We start from the raw sequence: 24,116 nt of genomic DNA on the forward strand, positions 1-24,116 counted from the left end.
ACTCATCTCTAAATTATCTTGTTTCAAATATTTGATTTTTTTTTTTTTTTTACCAGTTACAAAATAATTGAAATACATATTTTAAACACAGGTAACAGAAATACTGCACATGTCTGATCAACGTTTTGCATTGGGGCTCCATACAGGAAGTCAAGTTAATGTCATTGTGTACCTGAAAGTCTCAGATCGAGGAAAAATAATAGCTGAAAACATAAAAATCACTCCCGTCTAGATATTTTTTATGGTCAGTTTGATGTTTAGCTCCAGATTTATCTATATATTTATTTATTTCAGTATCTATTACTTTGACTCGGCCGATTAATCGGCTATCAGCTTTTTCCTGTTCCAAACTATAGTTATTATATCAGCCTTTTAAAATCCACTAATAGTGGCCCTCTAGTAGAAAGACGAGATTACATTTTTCCGGCGGAGTGATGGTGATGGTCTGTGCTGTGAACTCCTCATCGAAGTAGCGTGTGTCCGTCTCTGAGCTGACCTGGGGCTGGAAAGGTGGGACCAGCTGGAACAAGACAGGAAGTAAAGACAGAGTAAAGAAAGCAGAAAATAGTCACATTAAAGAATCAAATATTTTTGACTTTGTTTTTTTCTCTAAAGAAAGACTTAAACCAACTAATCCATCATCCAACAGTAGCAATAACCATAACTTTGATACCAGGCGTGCATTAAGTGGTTGTTTTTCACTTCCTGTTTCTAAAACCAGTGCAAGGCAACATACTGTTATGTTCAGGGGAATGAAAATATGGAATGGTTTACTATCAGACTTTACACATTTAACAAGAAAAACTGTTTTAAAAAAAGGTTAAAGAAATACTTGATGGCAACAGAACACCAGCCCCTCTTCAAAAAGGACATGTTTTGTTATGTAATATCTGTCTGACATTGAATCTCACCTTTATTTTCATTATTTGTAAAGGGCAGACTTTTTATACAAACTTCTATTAACAAAATGGTTTCAAGTTTCAATTATAGTAATAACATGTTTGTTCTGACAACAATAACCCTTCCATTTTCATTAGTTTAAGGGTCATTCCAACTAATATTAATATAAATTCCGTGAAACCATGAAACCACCATATTTTCTGAGATGGTTATCGTACTGTGAAAATCTTATAGCACTGCAACCCTACTTCACAGTAGTGGGAGGAGTCAAACTAGCTAGTCATGCTAGCCCTGGTTAGCATCTGTGTATCAACTCTGCGATCATAACAGAATATAGTAACTTCAACACCTGCTCACTTTAGAAGGACCACCACAAGCAAACATGTTCTCTGTTTAGATTATCAAAACGACAGTGGATCATAGTTGTTTGTTTTGGCAAGGAAAGTATAAAAGTCTCTACATCCAGGAGTGTGCGGACACTGAAGGAAAGTCGACTCCACCGACGTTCCTTCCTTCCTCTGGTTCTTCTAGCAGAGGAGCAGAGCACAGCCTGGGTCAGTGGGGTCCGCTGGAGGCTGTTTAGGGGCTTAGAGTGAGGTTGTTTGTCTTTTTTTCCTAGCGGGTTTCGTGCCCCTGCCCTCTGCATGGGCGGATCCATTCTAACGTTATAATTAACCCTAGTTAAAGTATCAACAGACGGCAACGTTTTTAATCAACATTTCGAGTGGAAACAGGCAACTTCTCAGCGAGCTAACACTGGCAGCCTGAAAAAATATCTATGATCCATTGTCTGTTTGATAATGTAAGCACAGAACACGTTTTCTTACGATAGTCTTCCTAAAACAATCTTAAAACTATATTTAGCAACATAAAACTGTGGGTCTGGTACTTCTGCACATCTGAAACTGTGGCTCTGCGGCTCTGCAGGTCGATGCGTCTCGTTTAATCTGTGTTCTCATTTTCACCAAGCAATCTAAGATAATTAGGTTTTTATTTTCCGCTTTTGACTTTGTCAGTTAAGATTAATAACTCTTGTTTTCCTCTTTTGGTTATATTTCTTTATTTGGGTTAACAACACCCACAAGCCCTTGTTCCGTTGTAGTTAGCCTCACTTTTGTTTTTAACAATAATTCTTAACTTCCTTCATTAATAAATAATTTAATTTCAACAAGCTTGGTTGTAACACTCAGTCACTGAATATGCTGTTTTAGTATCAATACGATTGTTTGTAGGATGTAACAAACGTTTTACTGACTACCTTGATATAGTGTTGGAGCTTGTTTTTCAATGTAGTAAATATAGTCCTAAGTCGTTTTATTGTTGTTGATTTATTTGTTTTTTTGTTTTGTTTTCTTGTTGTTTTTTAGATTTTCAATTACGTATTTATTTTACACTGTGATGTAATGTTTACTTGTGTGCCACCTTGGTAGTGGCCAGTGGGGATCCAAATAAATAACTAAATAAACCAAATTAGTCGGTGATTAATTTAAGAGCCGACAGCTAATGAGCGATTAATAAACACGCAGAAGCAGAACACGTCTGTAACGAGGACCTGCAGTTGTTTGGACTGCTTTATGTTTTTCAAATGAGAAAAGAGATGAGGTAATTTTTTCTTTTCCATTCTATTTTGGAGTTTTTACATCCCAGCCAGACTTCTTTTGAAAAATTAGGTAACCCTGATACCAGAATATCTCAGGTACGCTGTTTGAATAAATTACCACTGAAGATGGGATGACGTCTCAGCAGCTAAATCCTGCTCTCACCTTCTTGTCGTAGACGTCCTGCCAGTCGACTGTGCCAAAGAAACTGTGTCGCATGATCTCCTTAGCGTCATCCGGTCCGCCGCCCAGCCTGTCAGAAAAGAGAAGAAGAAGAAGAAGAAGACGTCGAAGTCAGACATCAAAACGCTGCTCTTACAAAGTCTCCATCAATGGACCCAGAATATCCACCTGCTACGGATCCCAAAATAACTTGGCGGGGTGAACGAGTTTGCTCTCTGAAGCTGCAGTAGCCTCTTTTCACCAGTTTCTTCATTAGAGACAGAAAACGCCTCCGGGACAATCAGAGTGGGAAATTAACAGCAGCCACCAGCCAGTTTTGTCTAACAGCACTTTTGCTGAATACCAATTATCATGAGGAGGTTTTGTTCTCTTCTTAATGTTGGGATGGAGATTTAAACAGTGAAATGAACCGGTGAATTCTGGGACGTACAGGATGCTACGGTACAAGTGTCGGCTGTCCTGTGAGTAAGAAACAGGCTCCTGAGGCCGTATGGGGTGGTGAAATGCCTGAACTTCTTTTACAGCTAAACATTAAATTGATACCATACCTGTTCATACCTGTGTATGAGTAGATTAATCTAAATGTGTGTTTTACTGGAAGATTTTTAATCTGAACAGGATGGATTATATATCCCATCAGGTAAAAGAAAAACTCAGGATCCCCTAAGAGCTAGAATAAGTAGCTGAGGAGAAAAGTGATGGGAACAGTTTACTGAGCCTGCTGTCACCCTGAGCCCAGTGAACTGTGGGGAGATGGATGAATGTCTGTAATTGGTCCTCCAGAGACTTTAAGTCTTTGATAGTTTGGGTAAAATACAAAAAAAAAATAGACCTAAGAACGGTGACATTTTCTTTCAAGGTTTGTTTGAATTTAAATCTAAAAACATATTTTCTAACTTTGTAAACTCCTCAGATATTTCTGCCAAATTTGTTTCTCTTCCACAAGGTTTTTTTGTGATTTTTTTGTGTAGGATTTTATGCTTTTATCAAAGAAAATCAGAGAATCAATAAAGAGGCGACAGAAAATAAAGGAGGGACATGCAACAGAGGTGCGTGACTCGACCCGAGGCAGTGGACCTTTAACTGTAGCGCAGAGTTAAAAATCTTTGTGAACTCCACACGCAAATGTAAAATATCCTGAAGAGTTTTCTTGTGAATGAGAAAATTTTACATTCACTGTTTCTCACACAAGAACACATTGGGCGTATCCTTGAGGTCTAACAAATTTGTTGAATGCGTTTCCTACATTAGTGTTTTTGGAATAGCATCAAACCATCGTCATTGTCACCGTGCATGTGCAGAAGATACAAACAAAACACACTTTAAAACATCACTCCGCCGTGCTAACAGCGGTCAAAACTGCAAAAATTAATCCTCTTGTCAATTTCAGAAAACACTGAAGTGCTGGAAACTGTGGTTCCTCTAATGGCCACTCAAGGCTGACTCCAAGAGTGAATCAGTCCCCATAGACCTCCATGTTAAAATGCCCAACTTTAAAACAGAAATAAACGTGTTCACAGCCTGGTACAAAGAAAACAATTTTGGTCTCTATAGCTAATTTTAACATTCATGACAACCATGCAGCGGTTAATTTTTATATAACTCTCCTGTTGACACTTTATTGAGGCTTAAAGTTCCACATAATTAAGGGCGGGCTGCTTTGAGTGGCTGTCTGCGAGCTGTCACCACAGTCTATGAGTCAGAGCCACCCCTCACTTCTCCACAGCTCCACCCTCTCATCCAAATATGGTCACTTCTAGCTCAAAAAAAAAAACAAGATGTGACAGTTGAAATGCTGGAGGCTTCAAAACAGAAGCCCCCGAACCAACTGGTGACGTCACGGAAGCTACGTCCATTATTTTAAGGTGTCTGTGAATGAACCCCTGCGTGTTAAAGGCCAAAGCTCACTGAGATTTGAAGGGTTAACAGGTGGCTCAGGGGTTAAGCCCACCCAGCAGTTTTGGCCGTGTAAATGGATGGGAAGCCAGTGAGGGATCTTGTCCTTGTCTCTGCAGGACAAATTCCTACTGCAGTGATACTCAACGTACAGGTGCCTGGTGGCCTGACAACCACTGTCTACCTCACAGTGAAAATAAATGTATTCAGAGGGGGATTTTTTTTTGTTCTTTTAATATAAGGATAAGGATCCATAGTGCATTAAAATTTAGTAAAATAGAGCTTGTTTAATGATTAATATTTGATTATTAACTGGCCCCTGGCCTTTGCAGAAGTGCCTCCTGGGCAAAGTAAGTTCAGTATCCCTTTCCTACTGGATGATGAGGGCACCTGCAGAGGAACCTCCCACATGTTAAATCCTCCCAGTGGAGCTCATCTACGGCAGGTGACAGGAAGTGTCATCCACCATCTCATAAGCTCATTTCCTGTCAGCTCCCTATTATATTTTATCTAATGAGAAAGTGGCAAAAAGAAGGCACCAAAAACCAAAAATAAATATAAAGAAAGGTGTGTGTGTGTACCGTTTGTTGGGGTCCTTGATGAGCAGCCCCGACAGCAGCGACTTGGCGTCGGCCGACAGGGTTCGTGGGAACTTGATCTCCTCCATGAGGATGAGCTCAAACAGCTTCTCGTGGTCCTGGTTGTAGAACGGCAGGCGGCCACACATCATCTCGTATGTCACCACGCCCAAACCCCACCAGTCCACCGCCCGCCCGTAGTCGTTGTCCTCCAGCACCTGATAATAGACAACATGATTTAAGCATGACATTATCAGTCTTAAAATTATATTTACAAAAAGCATACAGGAAAAATACACTTTCGTAACTGTTTGAAAGTTTGTATTCAGCTGTTGTCTTCTTTCCTTCAATAGTAACTAACAGAGATAAAACAGAATAATTCAGACAGCAAATGTATTACTTACATTTGAAATAGTTTTGACGCCAAAAGAAGAAGAATTAAATGTACAATATGTAATTTTTCTGCCGCAAGGAGTCTCTTACCAAAACAATAACAAAAGATGAATCAATGCCGACATTGCTGAGGTCACCAGAAGCCGAATAATCTGCAGAGGTCTCCTCTTACCCCAAAATAAACTGAATCACTAATCTAAGCTGGTAAAAACACTGAATAAAGCAGTTTCACGTTGAAAATCAGTGTTGTTGCCAATGCTCTTTGGCTTGTCGCGGCGGGGCTGCTAGCACAGCACCTGCTAATTTGTGCTCATCTTTTTTATCTGATAACTTGTGATCCAGACACTCAGGAGGTTTTCACCCAGATCCAAATTTTCCCTACTGGTCTCTTTCTCTCCAAAATAAAAGCCTTTTTTTCATTTAAACCAGTTAAAAACACTGAATACAAGAGTTTCACATTAAAATCAGAGTTTCTACAATACTGTTCAGCACAGCAGGGGCCGGAGCCAAGCTGCAGCTAACTTTTGCTCAGCTTGTTTCTCTAATAACTTAAGAGCCAGACGTCTGAAGACTACAATCTAAGTTAGAGGTTACAAAATTACATCCTTTAATGATTTAAACTTTTATTTAGTTGTTGTCCCCACAGTGTTGCATGACAGGGGAGAGTACTGGGTGAACTTGGATTTTGAATTTGTTTTCCAGTCCAGAAAAGTGTCAGTGATCCTCCATCATTGTTGAAACACAACGGTGCAACTGGGCTCTGAAATTTGAGTTAGTTTGTTTTTCTTTGGGCCCCCTGCAGTCTGCTCAGTAGTTAGATTGAAGAGGTTTGATTTGTGATTTGTCAGTCCATAGTTTCATTGCAAGGGGGCAGACACTGTTCTCCACATTTAAGAGTAGACTTTAGCGATTCCTCTGTGATAAAGCTTACAGTTAGGGCTGGCTCAGGCTTGCCTTGGACCAGCCCCTGGTGAGGCTGATATAAACCTAGTCTGCTGGGGGGGTTCCTATGATACACCAATCTCCTTTCTCCTCCATTCTCTCTTCATATGCAAACATTCATGTCCCTTTAATGCATGTTACTAACTCAGCTTTTTCCCTAGAGCCTTTGTCCTCCTGTGTCTCGCAGGTTCACATAGAGGGAGGTTGCACTCGGATCATGAGTCGTGCTTGCGCTGCTGTCATGGTCCTGCCTCATGCCACCCACTTTTCTAGGGAGTTTTCCTTATCTGCTGTAAGGAGCTGAGGACAGAGGGATGTCTTATGTTGTAAAGCCCTCTGAGGCAAATTGTGATTTGTGATACTGGGCTTTATAATAAAATTGAATTCAAATAAAACTGAATAGTATGTCCAGCTGGTACCCAACAGTGCTAACCCTAGTTAACCCTTTCTAACATGAAGTTTGAAGAAACGCTGTGCCTTTTAATTCCAGCTTGTTAAAGACATAACACTTGACCCTAAACAGGAACCACTTCTTATCTACGGCCCTGGTCACACAGGGAGCTGGAGTTTGGCGGGGGGGGTTTTGTTTGTTTTTTTTTCACAAGCAGTGTTAAATTTAAAAAATGGTTTGCAACCTGCAAAACACTTTCTGCACACGGGGCCTAAATCTGCTCACATTGTGATGCTGAGCTTCCTGTTTCTTTTACGAATGACTCTTTCAGTTGTTGGTCTGATTAAACCTTTCTACAGTGTTTTGTTCTCCATGTACAAAACAAACTCTGCATACGACACAACATCTATCTGTGAAGAGGACTTTCTACAGCCTAACAGCATCAAATATACAAACACAGAGTCCTCAAACACATCTGACTGAACCCTGTCAATGTTTCTGGCAACAGAGTCCAAACTTTTCAATGATAATGTATACTAAAACCCTGAGAGTCCATTTTAACCATGATGCAGTTATTTCTGACCCTGACATATCTGATATCCGCTTTCATATCCTCTTAATGGTAAAATAACTCTCAGAGTCTCCACCAAGAGCCACATTAGAAGAAGTGAAATTAGTTACTGACATTCTACTGGGCTGCAAAGAAAACACTTAGCTGCCATTAGAGGAACTATATATTAGGGTACTTCCACAAGTTGATGACAAACATAACGCAGTTTCTTTCCTGATTTCATCAAGCAGGACGAAACAGACGACCGCGAAGGCTCAGTTTGGGTTTAGACATGTTTGAGATAGTTTCAGAACTCTAAACCAATAAGTGCTGCAGGTTCCATCAACTCTGGAACACAAATAATCCAACTTTTGCTCTAAGTCTGAGTTTGGTGTGAGCTCTGACCTCAGGAGCCAGGTACTCTGGTGTTCCACAGAAGGTCTTCATGGTGGCAGTGTCGGTGATGCCTTCTTTGCAGAGGCCAAAGTCTGTGATCTTGATGTGGCCGTCTTTGTCCAACATGAGGTTCTCCAGCTGATGAGAGCGAAATATAAAAACACAACCTTTGTATTTATCTGTTTTTCTGGCCATGGCTCTGTAAGTTTCTACGTTAAACTAAAAACTGTAAATTCAGCGTAGGTGTCAAACATACCTTCAGATCACGATAGACGATCTTGGCAGAATGTAGGTAGTCTAGAGCAGAGACGATCTCAGCGCCGTAGAAACGGGTGCGGTCCTCCGAAAAAACTCTTTCTCTTGACAAATGGAAAAACAGCTGCCAAGAAAAAAAAACACAGGTTCATACACCTCAGACATCTCTGTTGTTCTGAGTTGTTTCATCCAGTTAAAGACCAGCGATCGAGATCAAAATCACTGCTGGATGTTTTCTGCAGTGGAACTCAGGAGGGGCTGAGACGGAGCCGATGACATCAGTTTACAAACAGTCAGAATGACAGTTTTGACTCCCTGATCATTTAACAAAGCTTAAAGCAAATCATGCTGTGGATAACAAGAGCTGGGGTCTGTGTGTATGTGGGAATATGTCATACAAACAGTACAGAACCAGTTCTACATCGAAGCCCATTTTAGTAGCAATCGTGTTCTCTGTAGAAAAGGTAGAGGTGAGGCGGAGCACACTGTCAGGAGGAAAGACCTGCAGGGTAGCGAGTGTGTTCACAGGGACATGAATGACTCGTTAATGATCAGGTTTTTGGAGTTTCACATTTATAGTGTTGTCAAAAATATTGCTTTATCAATACACACTGATTCAGAATATTTGAAGTGGTTTCAATACTCATTTTCCAGAGTATCTACACACTGGTACCAGCTGCTCCTTTTTGCCCTCTCTTACTGTAACATTTACTGCAGTTATTCTGCTGTTCTCTGCTACTAACCAAGAAAGGAAAAGTTGTTGTCGTCATGTTTGTAAAATTTATCCTTTAATAAAGGAAATTATTGTTATGACCTCCATGTCAGTTTTTAAGGGCGGCACAGTGGTGCAGTGGTTAGCATTGTCACCAGGCTGGGGGAGCTCTTCTGTGTGGAGTTTACATGTTCTCCCTGTGTCATCGTGGGTTTCCTCCACGTGCTCCAGCTTCCTCCCACAGTCCAAAGACATGCAGGTTAACTGGTGACTCTAAATTGTCTGTAGGTGTGAATGTGAGTGTGAATGGTTGTCTGTCTCTATGTGTCAGCCCTGTGATAGTCTGGTGACCTGTCCAGGGTGAACCCTGCCTCTCGCCCAGTGTCAGCTGGGATAGGCTCCACCCTCCACAACCCCCAACAGGATAAGTGGTTACAGAAAATGAATGAATGTCATTTTTCCCCATGATATCAAACATGGTATCAGTTTCAGTATTTTTCAAGGTACTGTAATAAAGTTAGAAATTCCCTTATCGTGACAACACTACCCAACATCATATTTCATTTTCAGAAACTCAGATAAGTCCTTCTCTTTTTTACAGTATTGAGAGGATTACTTTGATAGGTTACAACTCACAAGTTACCCTGTTAAAAATATAACAAGTAATTCGCTTTTCCAAAAGGCTGCCTTCCTGCACAGTGAAAAGATGCAAAGCAACAGATTAAATGTTATTTTCTACATATAAACTCTTAACTGAAAAGAATATAGTCTAATGTAACCCCTGTGTTATCACCAACATTTGATTAGAAAATGTAATTTAAATGCATACTTTTTTCTTAGTGACTAACTAATTACAATGAGATTTATTTTGTTATTTGATTACTTTAAGTAGTAAGTCGTTTGCCAGTTAATGAGCACTGCCGATTATCTGCACAGGCTTCAGCCAAGGGACACGAGAGAAACTCAAACAGTGGTGGCAGCCAAAGTGTCTCACTTCTTGTGGCAACTCCAATTTTTAAGACTAATGCTTGGTTCAAAACTACACGCCATTTTTGTCCGTTCTGACAGTCAGTATGTCGCATCAGGCAATTGTTGAGTCATAAAATCGTGCCGTGACTTGGCCGACAGACATGACAGACTACACGATGTTCCAAACCAATCATCCCTGATCGTCTTTCACGACGTGTGTGATGTCATCGGGTATTCTTGTCCTATTTTTATGATTTGGACTGTGTTCTGTGCTTCTATTGGTCAAAGTGACGGCTGTGACGGGCGCAAACGAAAAAAACAAAAAGAAAATCAAACATGCTAGACTTTCTGTCAGATCATCATGAGGCGTCCCGGACATGGCGTTGGATGTCGTCTACTATGACACACTACACGAGATGAAACGATGGATTATCGCGTACAGCTCTCATTGTTGTTCGTGATCCGAGCCGACACTGTGTGACGCTGCGTCAGGCTTAAATCAGGCTGATATCATGTAGTGTGAACCTGGCATAACTGTAGGGCTGCAACTAATGATTATTTTCATTATCAATTAATCTGCTGAGTATTTTCTAGATTCATCCATTAACCGTTTAGTCTATAAACTGCCAGAAAATTCTGAAATGTCCATCCCTGTTTCTCAAAGTCTAATGTGATGTCTATTGTCAGTCCAAAACCCAAAGATATTCAGTGTAATAGTATATGAAACACAGAGCAGGAAATATCCATATATCTGTACTGAATAAACTGATAGCATCACTAAAAAACCCACGACAGTGCAGACGCCCCAGTCTTAAGACTCTCCAGATAAAGCCACAGTGAGAGGAGTGACTGCTTTCTGTTGAAGCTCTTTGAATCCCACCGTCATCATTCTTCAATAACTCTTGAAATAACTCCTGTGTTGAAATAAAAACAGAACATCTGCCAGCATCAAAAACATTTTTTTTTGAAAAAAAGCGATTTCACTGATGTCTCACCTCTCCTCCGTTGACATACTCCATTACAAAGCACAGCCGATCCTTAGTCTGGAACGAGTACTTCAGAGACTGAAAGACAATATAAACATTTTTTTAACTCAGCAGCGTTCAGTGGTTTGTTTCAAACACATTTATTTTTTAAGAACAGAAGCTTTGTGGTCTGAATTCAGTGCATCCTTCCTTCTTTGCATGACATTTATCAAAAGAGTCTTTGAATTGAAGCTGACTGCTTTTCTTCATTTATATTTATTTATTCCATCACATAATTCACAGCAGCACAGGTGCGTCTTCGTGTAATGTTTTCATTGCAATCTGCATGCTGATACTCACAGTTAGGAATGGATGCCGAGTGTTTTTTAATACCCTACTTTCTGTGAGTGTGTGAGCAACTTCATCCTGAGATGGAAAAAAAGGACAAAGAGGAGGCGCAATGATTAGTCAGGAGACAAGAGGAGACCATTTCTTGTTTCAGTCAGAAGGTTGAGGATGTAACTGGCAGTGAGGTGTGGGTCCACCAGGACAATACCAGTATCAAACCAATCTGTAACTGGTTTTACCAAACATGCATAGACGTAATAGATCTTTTTAAAAATCTCATATATAAGTCATTCAGTCCAGTGACCAAACACATGCTTTGCAGACACCAAAACAGGAACAGTTAAAAGCTGATAAACATTAAAAGGACCTTGGCTATGATGACTTCCTTCTTGAGGATCTTCATGGCGTAGTAGGTGCCACTCGCCTTCTCCCTCACCAGAATGACTTTCCCAAAAGTGCCTTTGCCCAGAAGCTTCAGATAGTCAAAGTCATTCATTGTCTGGACAAAAAACAAAGGAATAATGTGAAGAACTGGTTCTCCATCATTAAATGTAATAACATCCTCTTTTCAAAACAAGTCAGAGCCATATTTTGCCTCCGCTCAGATCAGCGTCTGAGAGGTCACCTTTCGTTTGTAGTGGCTGATGGAGGTGTCCATCTCCTCCTCGTTGACGTTCTCGATCTGGGAGGTGGGGCTGCACAGGATGCCCTCCTCCTCCTGTTTGGCCAGAGACTCGGCTACCATCTGGATGGCCTCGGCCCACTCGTCCCTGCAGGACACAACAAGAACAGGTTGAGATACCAGCAGGCAGCGCTCAGATTATGGTTAATTGCTCTCAACTGTGGCTTCACCTTTAGACTGACCGTGTATCTTCAGACAAGTTTGAAGGACTATCTTTTAAACTTTTAAGACAGAGCTGATCCTATAGGCTCTCACATATGGAGCTACTGTTAGATTACAGGCGCCATATATGTTGAAACTGAAAGATAGGTGGTTGCCAGGCAGGCAACCAGGTATCAGCATGTGGTTGCCATACTTGAAAATATAGTTTTGAGTCACCTTATATTTTGAGTAAGATACCACACAGTTAAACGTGAGCTAAATGATGAAAATGTAACATAAACAAATTTTTAAAAGTTTTATTACAGTAACCCAACAAAACTCTTTGTAGTCTGTGTTTTATCTGATACTTTACAGCAGTGGTTCCCAACTTGTGGGTCGTGCCCCAATGACAGGTCGCAGGTCCAGTCTGAATGAACCACAAGTGACTTGCGAACGTGTCAAGTTTGTAAAAAACACGCTTATTTTTGGAAGTACAGTGAATTTCCAGCAGAAGCTTTTATTTTGAAGTGCCGTTTGTAGAGTGAGTGAATAACAGGCAGCTACTTGACAGAAACAGCAAACTAGCTCAACGACATGGTCAAACGCAAGTACGACGCTGAATATATTAAACTGTGTGGACCTTGAACTACTGACTAAGGAGCAATCTGGACCCCCAGTTGGGAACCGCTGCTTCTGGCTTCTGCTTCTGACTGTAACAGTAATATTTAAATATCACTACTGCAACAAATAATAAAAAACTAGAATTTCCACCTTGCGGTTACCTCTGCATCAGCTGGGTTGCAGTTGCAGCTTACATCCATGTCTGTGATGCTTCACACAGACATGTTCCTGAGGTATGATGTTGAAAAATGGCCAGAAATGGGTTTTTGCAGAACATTATGATGTCACAGTGAAGTTGACCTTTTGGATGTAAAATGTCATCACTTCATCATTTAATCCTGTTGGACAATTCTATGAAATGTCATTTCATCATCATCTCTGTATACATTTTTGAGTTTTGGACAAAGACATGTTTTGTTAGGACACAGTAACCTTGACCTTTGGACTTGGACCATCAAATTCTAATCAGTTCATCGCTGAGTCCAAGTGGATGATTGCACCAAATGCCCTCAAGGTGTTGTTGAGATATCGTTTACCCAAGACCAAGACAAACGAGTTCACAGTGACCTTGACCTTCAACCTATGACCATTAAAATCTAACCACTTCATCGTTTAGTCCAAGTGGGCGTTTGTGCAAAATTTGAAAAAAATAAAATAAATCCCTCAAGGCGTTTTTGAGATATCACATTCAGACAACCCGAAACCTATTGCCTCCAGCCATGGCTATTGCTGGTGTGGGGGCATGAAAAATAATTCAGTGACTATGAGTTGATGCTGTATTGCAAAATAAGTTGCATATTTTGGTGTCCAGTGAGATGTGAGAGCCACTGACTGGTCCAATCCAACACAACACATCGACCCTCCTACAGACCCGCTCTGGTGAAGTGACTACTCATCATGCATGTGTAAGATGTTGCAGGATGTTGTAAGCTGAGTCGTGCTCATAACAAACCAATAAAGCATCAGGTAACAAGTCATAATGTATACATTATATTGTGTTTTGGAGCGACAACCCTCCAAAACTTGGCGTCCCGCCTCAGCCCCACACCCCTGTTTCCTGTCTTTCTTCTCTCTCTGTTGACAGACTGCTGTTGTGTTGTGAGGACAACTTGACACAAAAACTGGTTCAGCACTAAAACTAGAGAGTTTTTTTGGCACTAATGCCAGACCTCTCATATCTGGTGTCTGTCAGTCCTCTCACATGTCTTTTTTATTCCATTTTTATTTATCTTTTTAGTACACAAGTAGCTATTCCGTTGATGGTTTCTTTAACATTTTCTATCGTTTTTCTCTTTGATATCTGTAAAGAAAATTTGGGCATGATTTAGAAGGCTACTCCTCATCCTCAACACAGACACAAGAGGTGTGCTTCAGTGGCTGAAACTCAAATATACACACACAAAATTCAAGGTTCACTGTGTAAGATTCAGGGGGATTTAAGGGGATTTAGTGAAATGTAGCAGCGAAGACTGCAGATTACAACCAGCTGAAACTTCTCCCAGTTAGAATTCCTTCAGTGTTCATTGTTCAGGAGGTTTTTATCAGGAGCTGAATTGGACCAGGTGATTTAAACTGATATAAACACTGAATAAAACAGTTTCACATCACAAATCGGTGTTTCTCTGTTCGGCACGTCGCAGACAGCCCTCTTGCCCAGCACCTGCTAATGTGTACTCACCTCTTTTCTCTGGTAACTTAATATGTGCTCAGCCTATTTCAGATCCAGACATTTAGGAGGTTTTACCAGGAGCTGAATTAACCACAGAGGTCTCTTCCTCTCCAAGACAAACAGACCAGCTGATTTAAACCAGTAAAAACTCATCACAGATGGGCTGCTAGCCCAGCACCTGCTAATGTGTGCTCACTTTCTACATGATAACTTCAAATCTAGATGTTCCGGTGGTTTTTAATCTGAGCCTAATTATCTGAAGTGGTGTCTTCCTCCCCAGAACAAACAGTGATGTAAACCGGTAAAAGCACTGAATAAAAAACTGTTTTTCCGACATTGCTCACCGTGACGTGGCTGCTAACTACTACTAGAAACACTGAGGTTCAGCATGGTGAGACGAGGTCCCGCTCCATATGCAGCAGTCTGCTCAAAAATCATTGAGCAGTCTGTCCAACCTCTCACTGCCCTAAGCGATCAGCAGACTGTAAAATCAGCCCGCAGGATTTTACAGGACTCGGACCATATTCTGTGTCCTGAGTTTGAAATAGCAGACTACGCCGTCCAGGCTGCAGGACACAGAGGAGGAACACAACCTTTGTCCCCAGGGCTGTCCAGCTCCTCAACGCTGAACACTGAAGCACTATTAACACTTTGACACTTTTCAATCCCTGCACTTTATAAATGATTATACTCTTGTTCTTAACTGTGAATATTGTATGCTGCAGTGTATGTGCTGATTTTGTGTTGCTAATTGTGCTTTTATAGCTACTCTCATGCCCTTTTAAATTGCTCCTTGGGTCTCTGGTCATTATTTTGCACATTCTAGCAAAAAACCTGTACACATCTTTCATTTTTACAACTGATATGTTGTACATATTTGACATAGTTTTATCATCAATTTGTTTGTTTCTTGATCTTTTGCAGAACTCACTTTTATTGTTTATTTTCTTTTACTATGTTCATTGTGATGTACCAAAACACCAAAGCAAATTCCTTGTACGTGTAAACCTACCTGCAGTAAACCAGACTGTCATTCTGAATCTTTTCAATTCTGAAACTATGAATTGAGTTTTGGATGAGGATTTTTTCTTTTCCTGTTATACTTTTTCCAGATTCTTTTTTATTTAGCATCTGTTTTTAAGGAATTGTTTGACCCATTGACTCAAAAACTAAATTATGCAACTTTAAAATAGTGTCAATGATCCACATATGGTCATATTTCTTTCATCAGTAGATTGGAACTAACAGTAGCCAGTATTTCTTATTATTCTTTTTTTTTATCAGCTAGTTCAAATTAAGCCTGTTCCTGTCAAATAATACAAAACTCCTCCATGCGTGAGAAAACCTGCTGAGGAGGAGGAGGAGGCTGAAGGAGGAGGCTGAAGGCTCACCTCTCGTCAGGAGTGTCGACGTGAAAAGTCCTCTCGATGACCGTGGTCCACTGCAGACAGCGGATGATGAAGGTGTTTGGCTTGGGCCGCTCCGTCTTCATCAGCTGACATTCTGGAAATCACACAGGGAGATGGATGTTCAAAGTGACGCTGATACTTGTTGTTCTTTGCGTGTATGAAATCTGTGACGAAGGCCTCTGTTCGTGTGTCTTACTTGCTACAGAGAAGTTGTTGAGCGGGTAGGCCAGGTCAGAGTCCTGCGGTTTGTCCTTGTAGCCGATGAAAGAGCCGTCTGTCTTCAGCAGAAAGTAGCGCGGTCGCCAGTTCTTGATGTACTCACCTGCAGGGAGCGGAAAAAAAAGGTGAGACGGACAGGTTACACCCTGCTGCACTCACACGTGTTAAGAGATGGAAGCAGCAGAGTTCTTGCATTAGAGTCACTTTGATTCTGTGATGAATGTGGAGGAGCTTGTCTCTGTGATGTTGGTATTAGCCTGATATTAGCCGATCATTTCATTTCACTACATTATTTAGTCTGATGTCATGTTCATGTTAGCTGTGTTCCACGTGCTGCGCGGGTGGTGTGCCCTAATTGATCAGCAGGGACTGACATGTCCAACCCACAGACGTCACTTTCAGTCAACAGAAACTTTGATGACAATTCCTTGAAGCAGTGAACTTAATGTTTTTTTATAAAGAAAAAAAACCGACTGGTCCATGGTACAGGCAGGCAGTCCAACAATGCATCCAAGGAAAATCCTTTACTGATTCAACGCCTTTCGACTAGAGTCTTCATCAGGGTATAAAATGTTTTGGAAACAGGTGTGCAATTTAAAAACTCATGTAGAGGTCATGTGACACAGGTCACGTGAGCTGATATTGGTGCAATCCACTAGAAAACCCCCCACAATAGACGGAAATTGAAAATAACAATGAGGTAAATATATACTATGAGTGATGATGATTTGACAAATCTACAGTGGCCCTAAGAGCTCCACACACTGTAAACTAGTAACACTCATGCAGATAAAAACGACACAAGCAAATGTAGAAACATCCTCATAAACTTGATGACGCGCATTTTTAAAAAGCGCTGGACGAAGCTTATAAGACGATGGAAACTGTTTCCAGTCACTATAAAGTGACATGCATAGGGTTACAAAGGTATGAGATTTTCAAGGTACAATAACCATCAATTTCACGGTATTACATTATTACACAACTGTTAGAATTATTAGTATTATCACTCTCATTATTAGTTACAATGACCCCTCAATGGAGTGAAAACAGACATTTTGGGGGCTCAACAATCATTTGATTATAACTGAAATTTGAAGCCTTTCTTTAAATTGAAGTTTGTGTAAAAAATCTGACAGGCAGTTGAGTAAAAAAGGTGAGCCATCTCTTCTTCGTCCTCCTCCTGATTGAACTGTGAGGAAGGTGTGTGTCTATGGAGTTAGATTTGTGGCTTTATTACATGCAAGAAAATAAATGATATGAAAAAAAGGAAACGTAACTGTCGATTGTCAATTTCACTGTTAACTGACTGGTTTCCCAATAAACATATTTGGAAATAGAAAATAAATGATACGAGAGGGGAAAAAAATGTTTGAGAGAAAAAAAAAATTTGAGAGAAAAAGTTTTCACACTGATAGCAAAAAACATTTGAGACTAAAAAAAGTTTTGAGATAAAGTATTTTGCCAAGACGATCCTCACCTAGCTGTCAATTCGATTGAGACTGGCCAATAGGAACATGGCCCCGCCCATGACATTATTTTTGCAGCAAAAGCAAAATCCTGACACGAGAGCAAAGACTTAGGTTTTGAGAGAGAGAAGAAAAATGTTTTGAGAGAAACAATTTTTTGAGAGAAAATGTTCTCACACTGATAGCAAAAAAAGTATTTGAGAGTAACAAAAAGTTTTTTGAGAGTCATTCAAATCAGTCAAATCATTTTTTTAAATCTCAAATTATTTGTTTTATATTCTATGACAAAACACTTTCTCTCAAAACTTTTTTTAGTCTCAAATATTATTATTTTTTGTTATCAGTGTGAAAACTTTTTCTCTCAAACATTTTTTTTCTCTCATATCATTTATTTTCTCACATGTAGTAAAGACACAAATCGAACTCCATATGTGTGGAGCCAGCAGTCCGCTGTCACTCTATGCAGCGCTATATTCAAATCTGTCCAATTCATAACAGTGCAATTAAATGTAAAGGATTTGATTTTAATTGTACACTGCTCAAATATTCTGTTTCACTGGGAAATACATACATCATAGTGCAGAAGCTAAAGATGCTCTAACTTCTGATCACTTTAAAACATTTAAAACCTAACTTTTAAGTGCACAGGGCTAGATATGATATAACTGACATGACACAGGCCCAAACAGCGTGTCTCATATGTCAAGACAGTAAAGCTCACTGTTCAAACTGAGCCACGACTGAAAACATGAATACAATCACAACTGCTGTAGAGAACATCATCACTTTGAACTGACTACTTTTGCTTTTCTGCTGCGTATTGTGAAATAAAATATTTTTAAAAGTGCAGAACACATTTTACACAATGTCCATTACGTTTTAAACTTTATTATCACCAGCGTTTTTGTTTCTCGGCTAACAAGTCCATTTAAACATCTGTAACCACTTCCAGCTGAAGAGGAAATCTTTTGATGAACACGGCTCTTGTTCTCATTCAGCAGCAGTGAAGTGTTGGTTCCCTGCTGTTCTAACTCATCAACTTGTGACACAATTACAACAAATGTTGGAATACATGAATATGTCGTGGTGAGATGTTGACATCTTGCAGAGTCATATTAGCAGCAGAGCTAACGAAGAACACAAGTGTGTCTGTATCAGTGATCAACCGCCTCAGCATCTATCCAGCAAATCAGACTTTACTCACTATTCTCACACATCTGATGACTCACACAGCTTCAGAACAACAGTGTGAGGAGGACGACAACAACAGAAATGGGATAAAGTCAGAAATCTCAGTCAGTGAGACAACTGTTCCACTGGTGAGGAAGAGGAAGTCAACAGCTTAGGATAGCTTCACGACACATCTGTGTTACTAAATCATTGGAGCTGCAAGTTAACTTTGAAACTAGGGTTACCAGCTCTGATTTCTTTCTATGTCAACAAACTATATAAGTCTATAAAATGTCAAATAACTGTGAAAAATGCCTGGTTCACAATTCACAGAGCTCGAGAAGATCTTGTTTTGTGGAACAAACAGTTGAAAACAAAAAGATGCTCAGTGAAGAGCAGCAAATCTTTCTGTTTGAAAAGCTCAAACTTGCATCTAGACATTTTTTGATAAATGACTGAAAGGTTCTGTATGTGACATTCAGAGTATTAATATAGCAGCAAACCACTATTTGCTTTATAAAGACATTCTGGAGGAATGTCCTGAGCAGAGAATCAAGCAAGCTGCAAAGAAAAGTGCCGCGCTTTGAAGCCAATTTGACGTGGTGACTAAACCGTGGAATTACAATGTTCGGGTCATCACGTGTTGCAATGGGGCCCAAAAAGAATGCAAACAAAAATTGTGGACACAGTGCTGAACAACACCATGCAGACAAAGCTCTTTCCCAAACTAAAGTTAATCTGGGGTTGGTTTATATTTTCACATTCACTTTCACTTGCTAGCACTTAAGGGGAGGACGGAGATGAAGAGCGATGGGAAGTAGGCCCCGGACAGGTAGGTGCCGGCAGTTAGCATAGTTAGCTTGCTAAAGTATAAGCTTTCCATTACAAAAAAATGTAACATTCCTTCAACAGTAGCTTGCAGTGTACATGCAAGTAGTAACCAAAAATTCCTATACCCTAAAAAAAACAGGCTCTGCTTTGAGGAAAGAAATGCATTCAACATGTTCTTTTTGGGATGTTCAACAACTTCCTCCCTTTTTTTCAATCAATCAATCATTTATTTGTCACATGTAATAACACAAGGTACAACAGTGACATGTGATCCCATCAGCTCTTTAACTCGTTCACCAGGGCTGTGCCATATCAGCTTGTTCACAATAATACCGGAATATTCTCTCATATCATATGAAGAAATCATATCGTGGTACTCGCGATATTTAGACTTGTTGACGTTGATGTCATGCTGTTACCCACGGCAACAACAAGCATGTCTGAAAGTGAAATTATTAGTGACTCTGCAGTGGTTCCAAAAAGAGGAGCAGCTTCAGTAGTGTGGAATAAACTGCGGCGTCCTGAATGTTTTACTTCTCTTAGTGCTCAGAGGGAACGCATTCAGTGGCTCCTCTGGCAGCAGCACAGCGTCTCTCCCTCTCCTTTCTCATGTCGTCAAGTAATTCTGTCATTAACCTTTGGTAATGTAACCCTGTTGTTGTTCACAAACTAAAGAAATGAGAGATCATTTCAGTTTTTACTGAATATTTGAGGGTAAACTGTAAAATTAGATGTATATATTTGTCATATCGTCAAGAATATCCTTATCGCAAAAATACCCTTAAATATCGTGATATTGGCAGTAGCTCAGTCCATAGGGACTTGGGTTGGGAACCGGAGGGTCGCCTGTTCGAGTCCCCATCCGGACCAAAATATGGAGCGTGGACTGGTGGATGGAGAGATGCCAGTTCACCTCCTGGGCACTGCCGAGGTGCCCTTGAGCAAGGCACTGAACCCCCCAACCGCTGACCAAAGGGCAGCCCCCTCACTCTGACATCTCCACTTTGTGCATGTATAGGTCCTGTTTGTGTATGTGTGTGTCTTTCAGACCTGTGTGTAATTGACAAGCAAGAGTGAAAACATTGAATTTCCCCTCAGGGGGATTAATAAAGTGAATAAACTTAAACTTATTTTTCAGGGCCATATTGCCCAGCCCTATTGTTCAATGTTCACTATAATTTAGTCGGGGGTTTTTTGTGTTGTCTTACATTGTTGGCTTATGATTTTTGGTTCTGTCTCTGGATGGTTCTGGTAATCCATGTTTCTAGATGTGAAGTGATTTAACTGTCTACACATCCCAACCTAAACAAGATGGATAAATGGTCGTTGGTCCAGAACGCGGGCAGTGACGCTTTGCAGCCACCTCTGAGCAGCATATGGCAGTGATCCACAGCAGGAACGGGACAACACCTGACATTCCCACCACACCAGTCCTTATTCACCATAAACACACTCTCCCTTCTCTCCCACAGTCCTCTGCTCTGTTAGATATTGGGCACATAGAAAAAGAGTCACATGGTTGAACAGCACTGTTCAGGATTTAGCCAAGTTTCGGTGATTCAAAGGATTTTACATTTCCTGATATCCAATTGGAAACGGATGCATCACAGAGGTCGTCAGATTTATTTTCCAACGCCTGCACAATGGCTAGCAGGATGCTAGTTCAGCTGGTGCCCATCCTCACCTTGATGTTAAGTGATGTTTACATTTGAAAACCTCGACCTGGATAGCGAGCAGAAGTCAGCGGGAGAAGAGTTAACGGACACGTCACCACCGTCCCAAGCCAACACTTGCAAAATAGACATAAGAGCATAAATTTAGCGCAGATTTAGTAGAGCTGCCAGAGAGGTGATTGGAAATGTCAGTGTAGTACGGCGGCTACATCAGACAACAACTGTCCAGTTGGATCAGTTTGCAAATCACATGTTCAATGCAACACACACACAGAGCTACAGATTTATAAGAGCCTGCAGACTACCTTGTATCTGCATGTGTGAAGGCAGCGTTAGACCTCGATGATACACACAATGTGTTGTGGTGAGAAATATTTAATGTAAACAGAAACTTTGTTTGTTTAAATGATGACTCTATGCTCCATGACCAAAGACACAGGGGTGGTGGTGGTTTAACAGGTCAACCATTAAACATAAGGTCTGTGGCTCGTGACCAACCTCCACCTGTCCACATGTTAAAATGTCCTTGAGCAAGTCACTGAGCTCCTTATTACTCCAAAAGTCACTTAAAAAAGTGTAACACAGGGTAACCTGTCCTCTTGTTCTCCTATCAACTCAAAGGCCTTTCACTTTGACTGATTTCCCATTGGTTTGCAGTTTAAATTGATTCCTTACTGTGCTTGGTCCCACCCAACATCCTGTTCAACAGGAAGTACATCACAATCAAGGGGTCTTTCATGACCCCAGACTTTACATTTGTCACACAGGAACAGAATATCATTTCTAAAACCTGAAACAGGTTAACAGCTGAGTCTCCAACAACATAAACTCTGCAGTCAACAACAGTAATGCAGTACTGCTCCACATTCAAAGTTTATGACGTTTTTGTGTTTCTCAAAAATCCAGTTTCAGCACCCCACTTTCCAAAGCGCCCTGAACTGTGTGTGAACTCTGAGTTTTGATCTTAAACAGGCCAGAGAGCTGCTCGGGGCAGTTTCTCTGAGAGGGCTGTTAGGACTGAATTACAAGCACACACAGAGGTGCAATAAACAATTCGGGGACTTGTGGGGGCCGGAGAGGAAGGAACCAGAGTGTTAGGTCATCCTCTGTAAGCTCATAGTGCCACAGAGAAACTTCCCCCTGCCTGCCAGCCAAAAGCCCTGAGCTCAGACCAGACAAACACACCTCCAACACACACACACACATACACACACACACAAACACTAAAATCACTGTGGGAAATAACACACCAGCCAAGTGCAGCTCAGACTGGGCTGCAGCTCTGCAAAGCCTGCCTGCTCTGCTCGCCGTCTGGCAGGTAAACAACCATTGTTTGGAGGTGCTGTTCTTCAAACTGGCAGGGTGGCTTAGGCCATGTCCACACTGAGCTGTATAAAAACACATCTTTCCTGGCTGAGGCCGGTCTGTGTTTTTTGACAGTGACTTCATGTGAACACTGGTCTCGTCTTGTAGTGTGCCAGGAAAACAAAGTGCTTACAAAATAATGACACAAGCCTGGTAAAAACTTTCCGTCACCTCTGATGCGCTCTGTGACTGCTCTTTTTGAATGTCAGTAAAGCTAATCACAAAAGACAGGTGTTGGTGTTATGAGCCAGATTTTTGTTGTTGTTGTTGTTTGTTTCAGACAACTTCTATATTTGAAAAATAGTGTTTTTAACCAATATCTTGGGCAGCAACACTTGTTAACAGGAGGGCTTTCAATGGGAAGAACTTGAGTGTGTGGTCAGATATAATGAAATTACATTGTAAGTGACCATATGAGTGACTAACCGACTGAAAAATGCAGAAGAGATTTAGCCGTTTTCCTGTTGTTTTTGCATTTCAGCATGAACAGAACTTTTCAAAAACAACAGCTGTGTTTCAACTTCACACTACATACTAATCCTACCCAAGATTCAAGTAATACTTCACCCACGAAACGACCATTTGTAAATCTATTAGTCAATGTATAAAGTGTGTTCCCATTGATAAATTTACAAAATGAAGTATGTTTAAAGGTATAATTACTACTAATGTCCCATGATGCAATGCACAAATGAAATAGAGAAGCAGCTTAGTAGTGAAAGAGATGTGGATGATTGTGGGGAAGGGCTCAAGGACCGTCTCAGGAACCTTATTTAAGCTATTTATTTAAGCTTTCTTATTTTATTCACCAGCACAGCTACAGCAGAAGCAGTAGAGCTGCAACAATAAATTGATTAAATGATTAAAAACTATTAAATTAATCCCTAAAACAAAACATTTGACAATGTCATCTTGGTCTTTGGGAAACACTGATCAATATTTTGATGATTTTTGACATTTTATATACCAGACAACTAATCAATTAATCAAGAAAATAATCATTAGATTAGTCCTGAATCAACATAATCATCAGGCGAAGCTTTAATAGCCAGTAGCATGTTTGTCCATGCAAATCCTTGATTCTTTAATTCATATGTATATATCAGTATAAAATGAAGTGTAGTAATTTTTTCTTGTAAAATCAGGGCTTCAAACTCATAAAAGTGACAATACTGAGCCCCTGTAGAAGGATTCAGAGACTTTGCCTTGTGGCATAAAATGTTTACAATTTCAGCTCCTAAAATGTTTGTATGTAAATTGTGTATTTGTTGGGGACTATTTTCAGCAGCAGATTAATCCACATTTGGTGCTCCAGTGAGTATTTGTGGCAGCAGGATGGTGTATGGGTCTAAGTCAGCATGTGTGTGTGTGTTCATGGTAAAGAAGGAACATGTCATGAAGTGCAACAGCAGCTGGGTTTCCATCCTACTGTGGCGCAAATTTTACCAAATTTTCAACCTTTTCCATTCACCACTGTGATGCAAATATTGGGAGTTGGTTCATCTAGATAAGCAATAGGGTGGCATCAATTGTCCAGTCAGGTGCCATTAAACCACAGCAGAATAATAGGGTGCAAAGAGATGGCGAAATTGAGAGAGCATCGGTCAAACAAGGAAAAACAAAGGAAAACAATGAAAAACAGAGAGCACACTGAACTTTGAAAATATAGAGATATGAACAGCTAATTCTACAGCTGTGTGCTCTGGAAAGAGTTCTGGTAACAGGCCTGTGTGCACACATCAGCTGTTAAAAACCATCCAGAGACGATAAAGTGAGCTTGCAGTATCCTAT

The 24,116-nt window shown here is 40.5% G+C and overlaps 1 protein-coding gene across 1 annotated transcript in view; it reads right to left on the bottom strand.

The window, feature by feature from the left end:
- The window catches only part of akt3b (v-akt murine thymoma viral oncogene homolog 3b), a 34,962-nt gene that overhangs the window by 3,157 nt on the left and 7,689 nt on the right, over positions 1-24,116 (bottom strand). The window contains exons 3-13 of the mRNA XM_049571209.1: positions 15,795-15,920; positions 15,581-15,692; positions 11,702-11,846; positions 11,444-11,575; positions 11,089-11,154; positions 10,759-10,827; positions 8,084-8,206; positions 7,837-7,965; positions 5,159-5,373; positions 2,664-2,751; positions 418-520 (exon numbers count right to left, since the gene is read on the bottom strand). Coding sequence (XP_049427166.1) covers positions 418-520; positions 2,664-2,751; positions 5,159-5,373; positions 7,837-7,965; positions 8,084-8,206; positions 10,759-10,827; positions 11,089-11,154; positions 11,444-11,575; positions 11,702-11,846; positions 15,581-15,692; positions 15,795-15,920 — 1,308 coding nt within the window. The remainder of the gene's footprint in view (positions 1-417; positions 521-2,663; positions 2,752-5,158; positions 5,374-7,836; positions 7,966-8,083; positions 8,207-10,758; positions 10,828-11,088; positions 11,155-11,443; positions 11,576-11,701; positions 11,847-15,580; positions 15,693-15,794; positions 15,921-24,116) is intronic.

The sequence above is a fragment of the Epinephelus fuscoguttatus genome, linkage group LG3, assembly GCF_011397635.1.
Source record: "Epinephelus fuscoguttatus linkage group LG3, E.fuscoguttatus.final_Chr_v1".
Lineage (NCBI taxonomy): Eukaryota > Metazoa > Chordata > Actinopteri > Perciformes > Serranidae > Epinephelus > Epinephelus fuscoguttatus.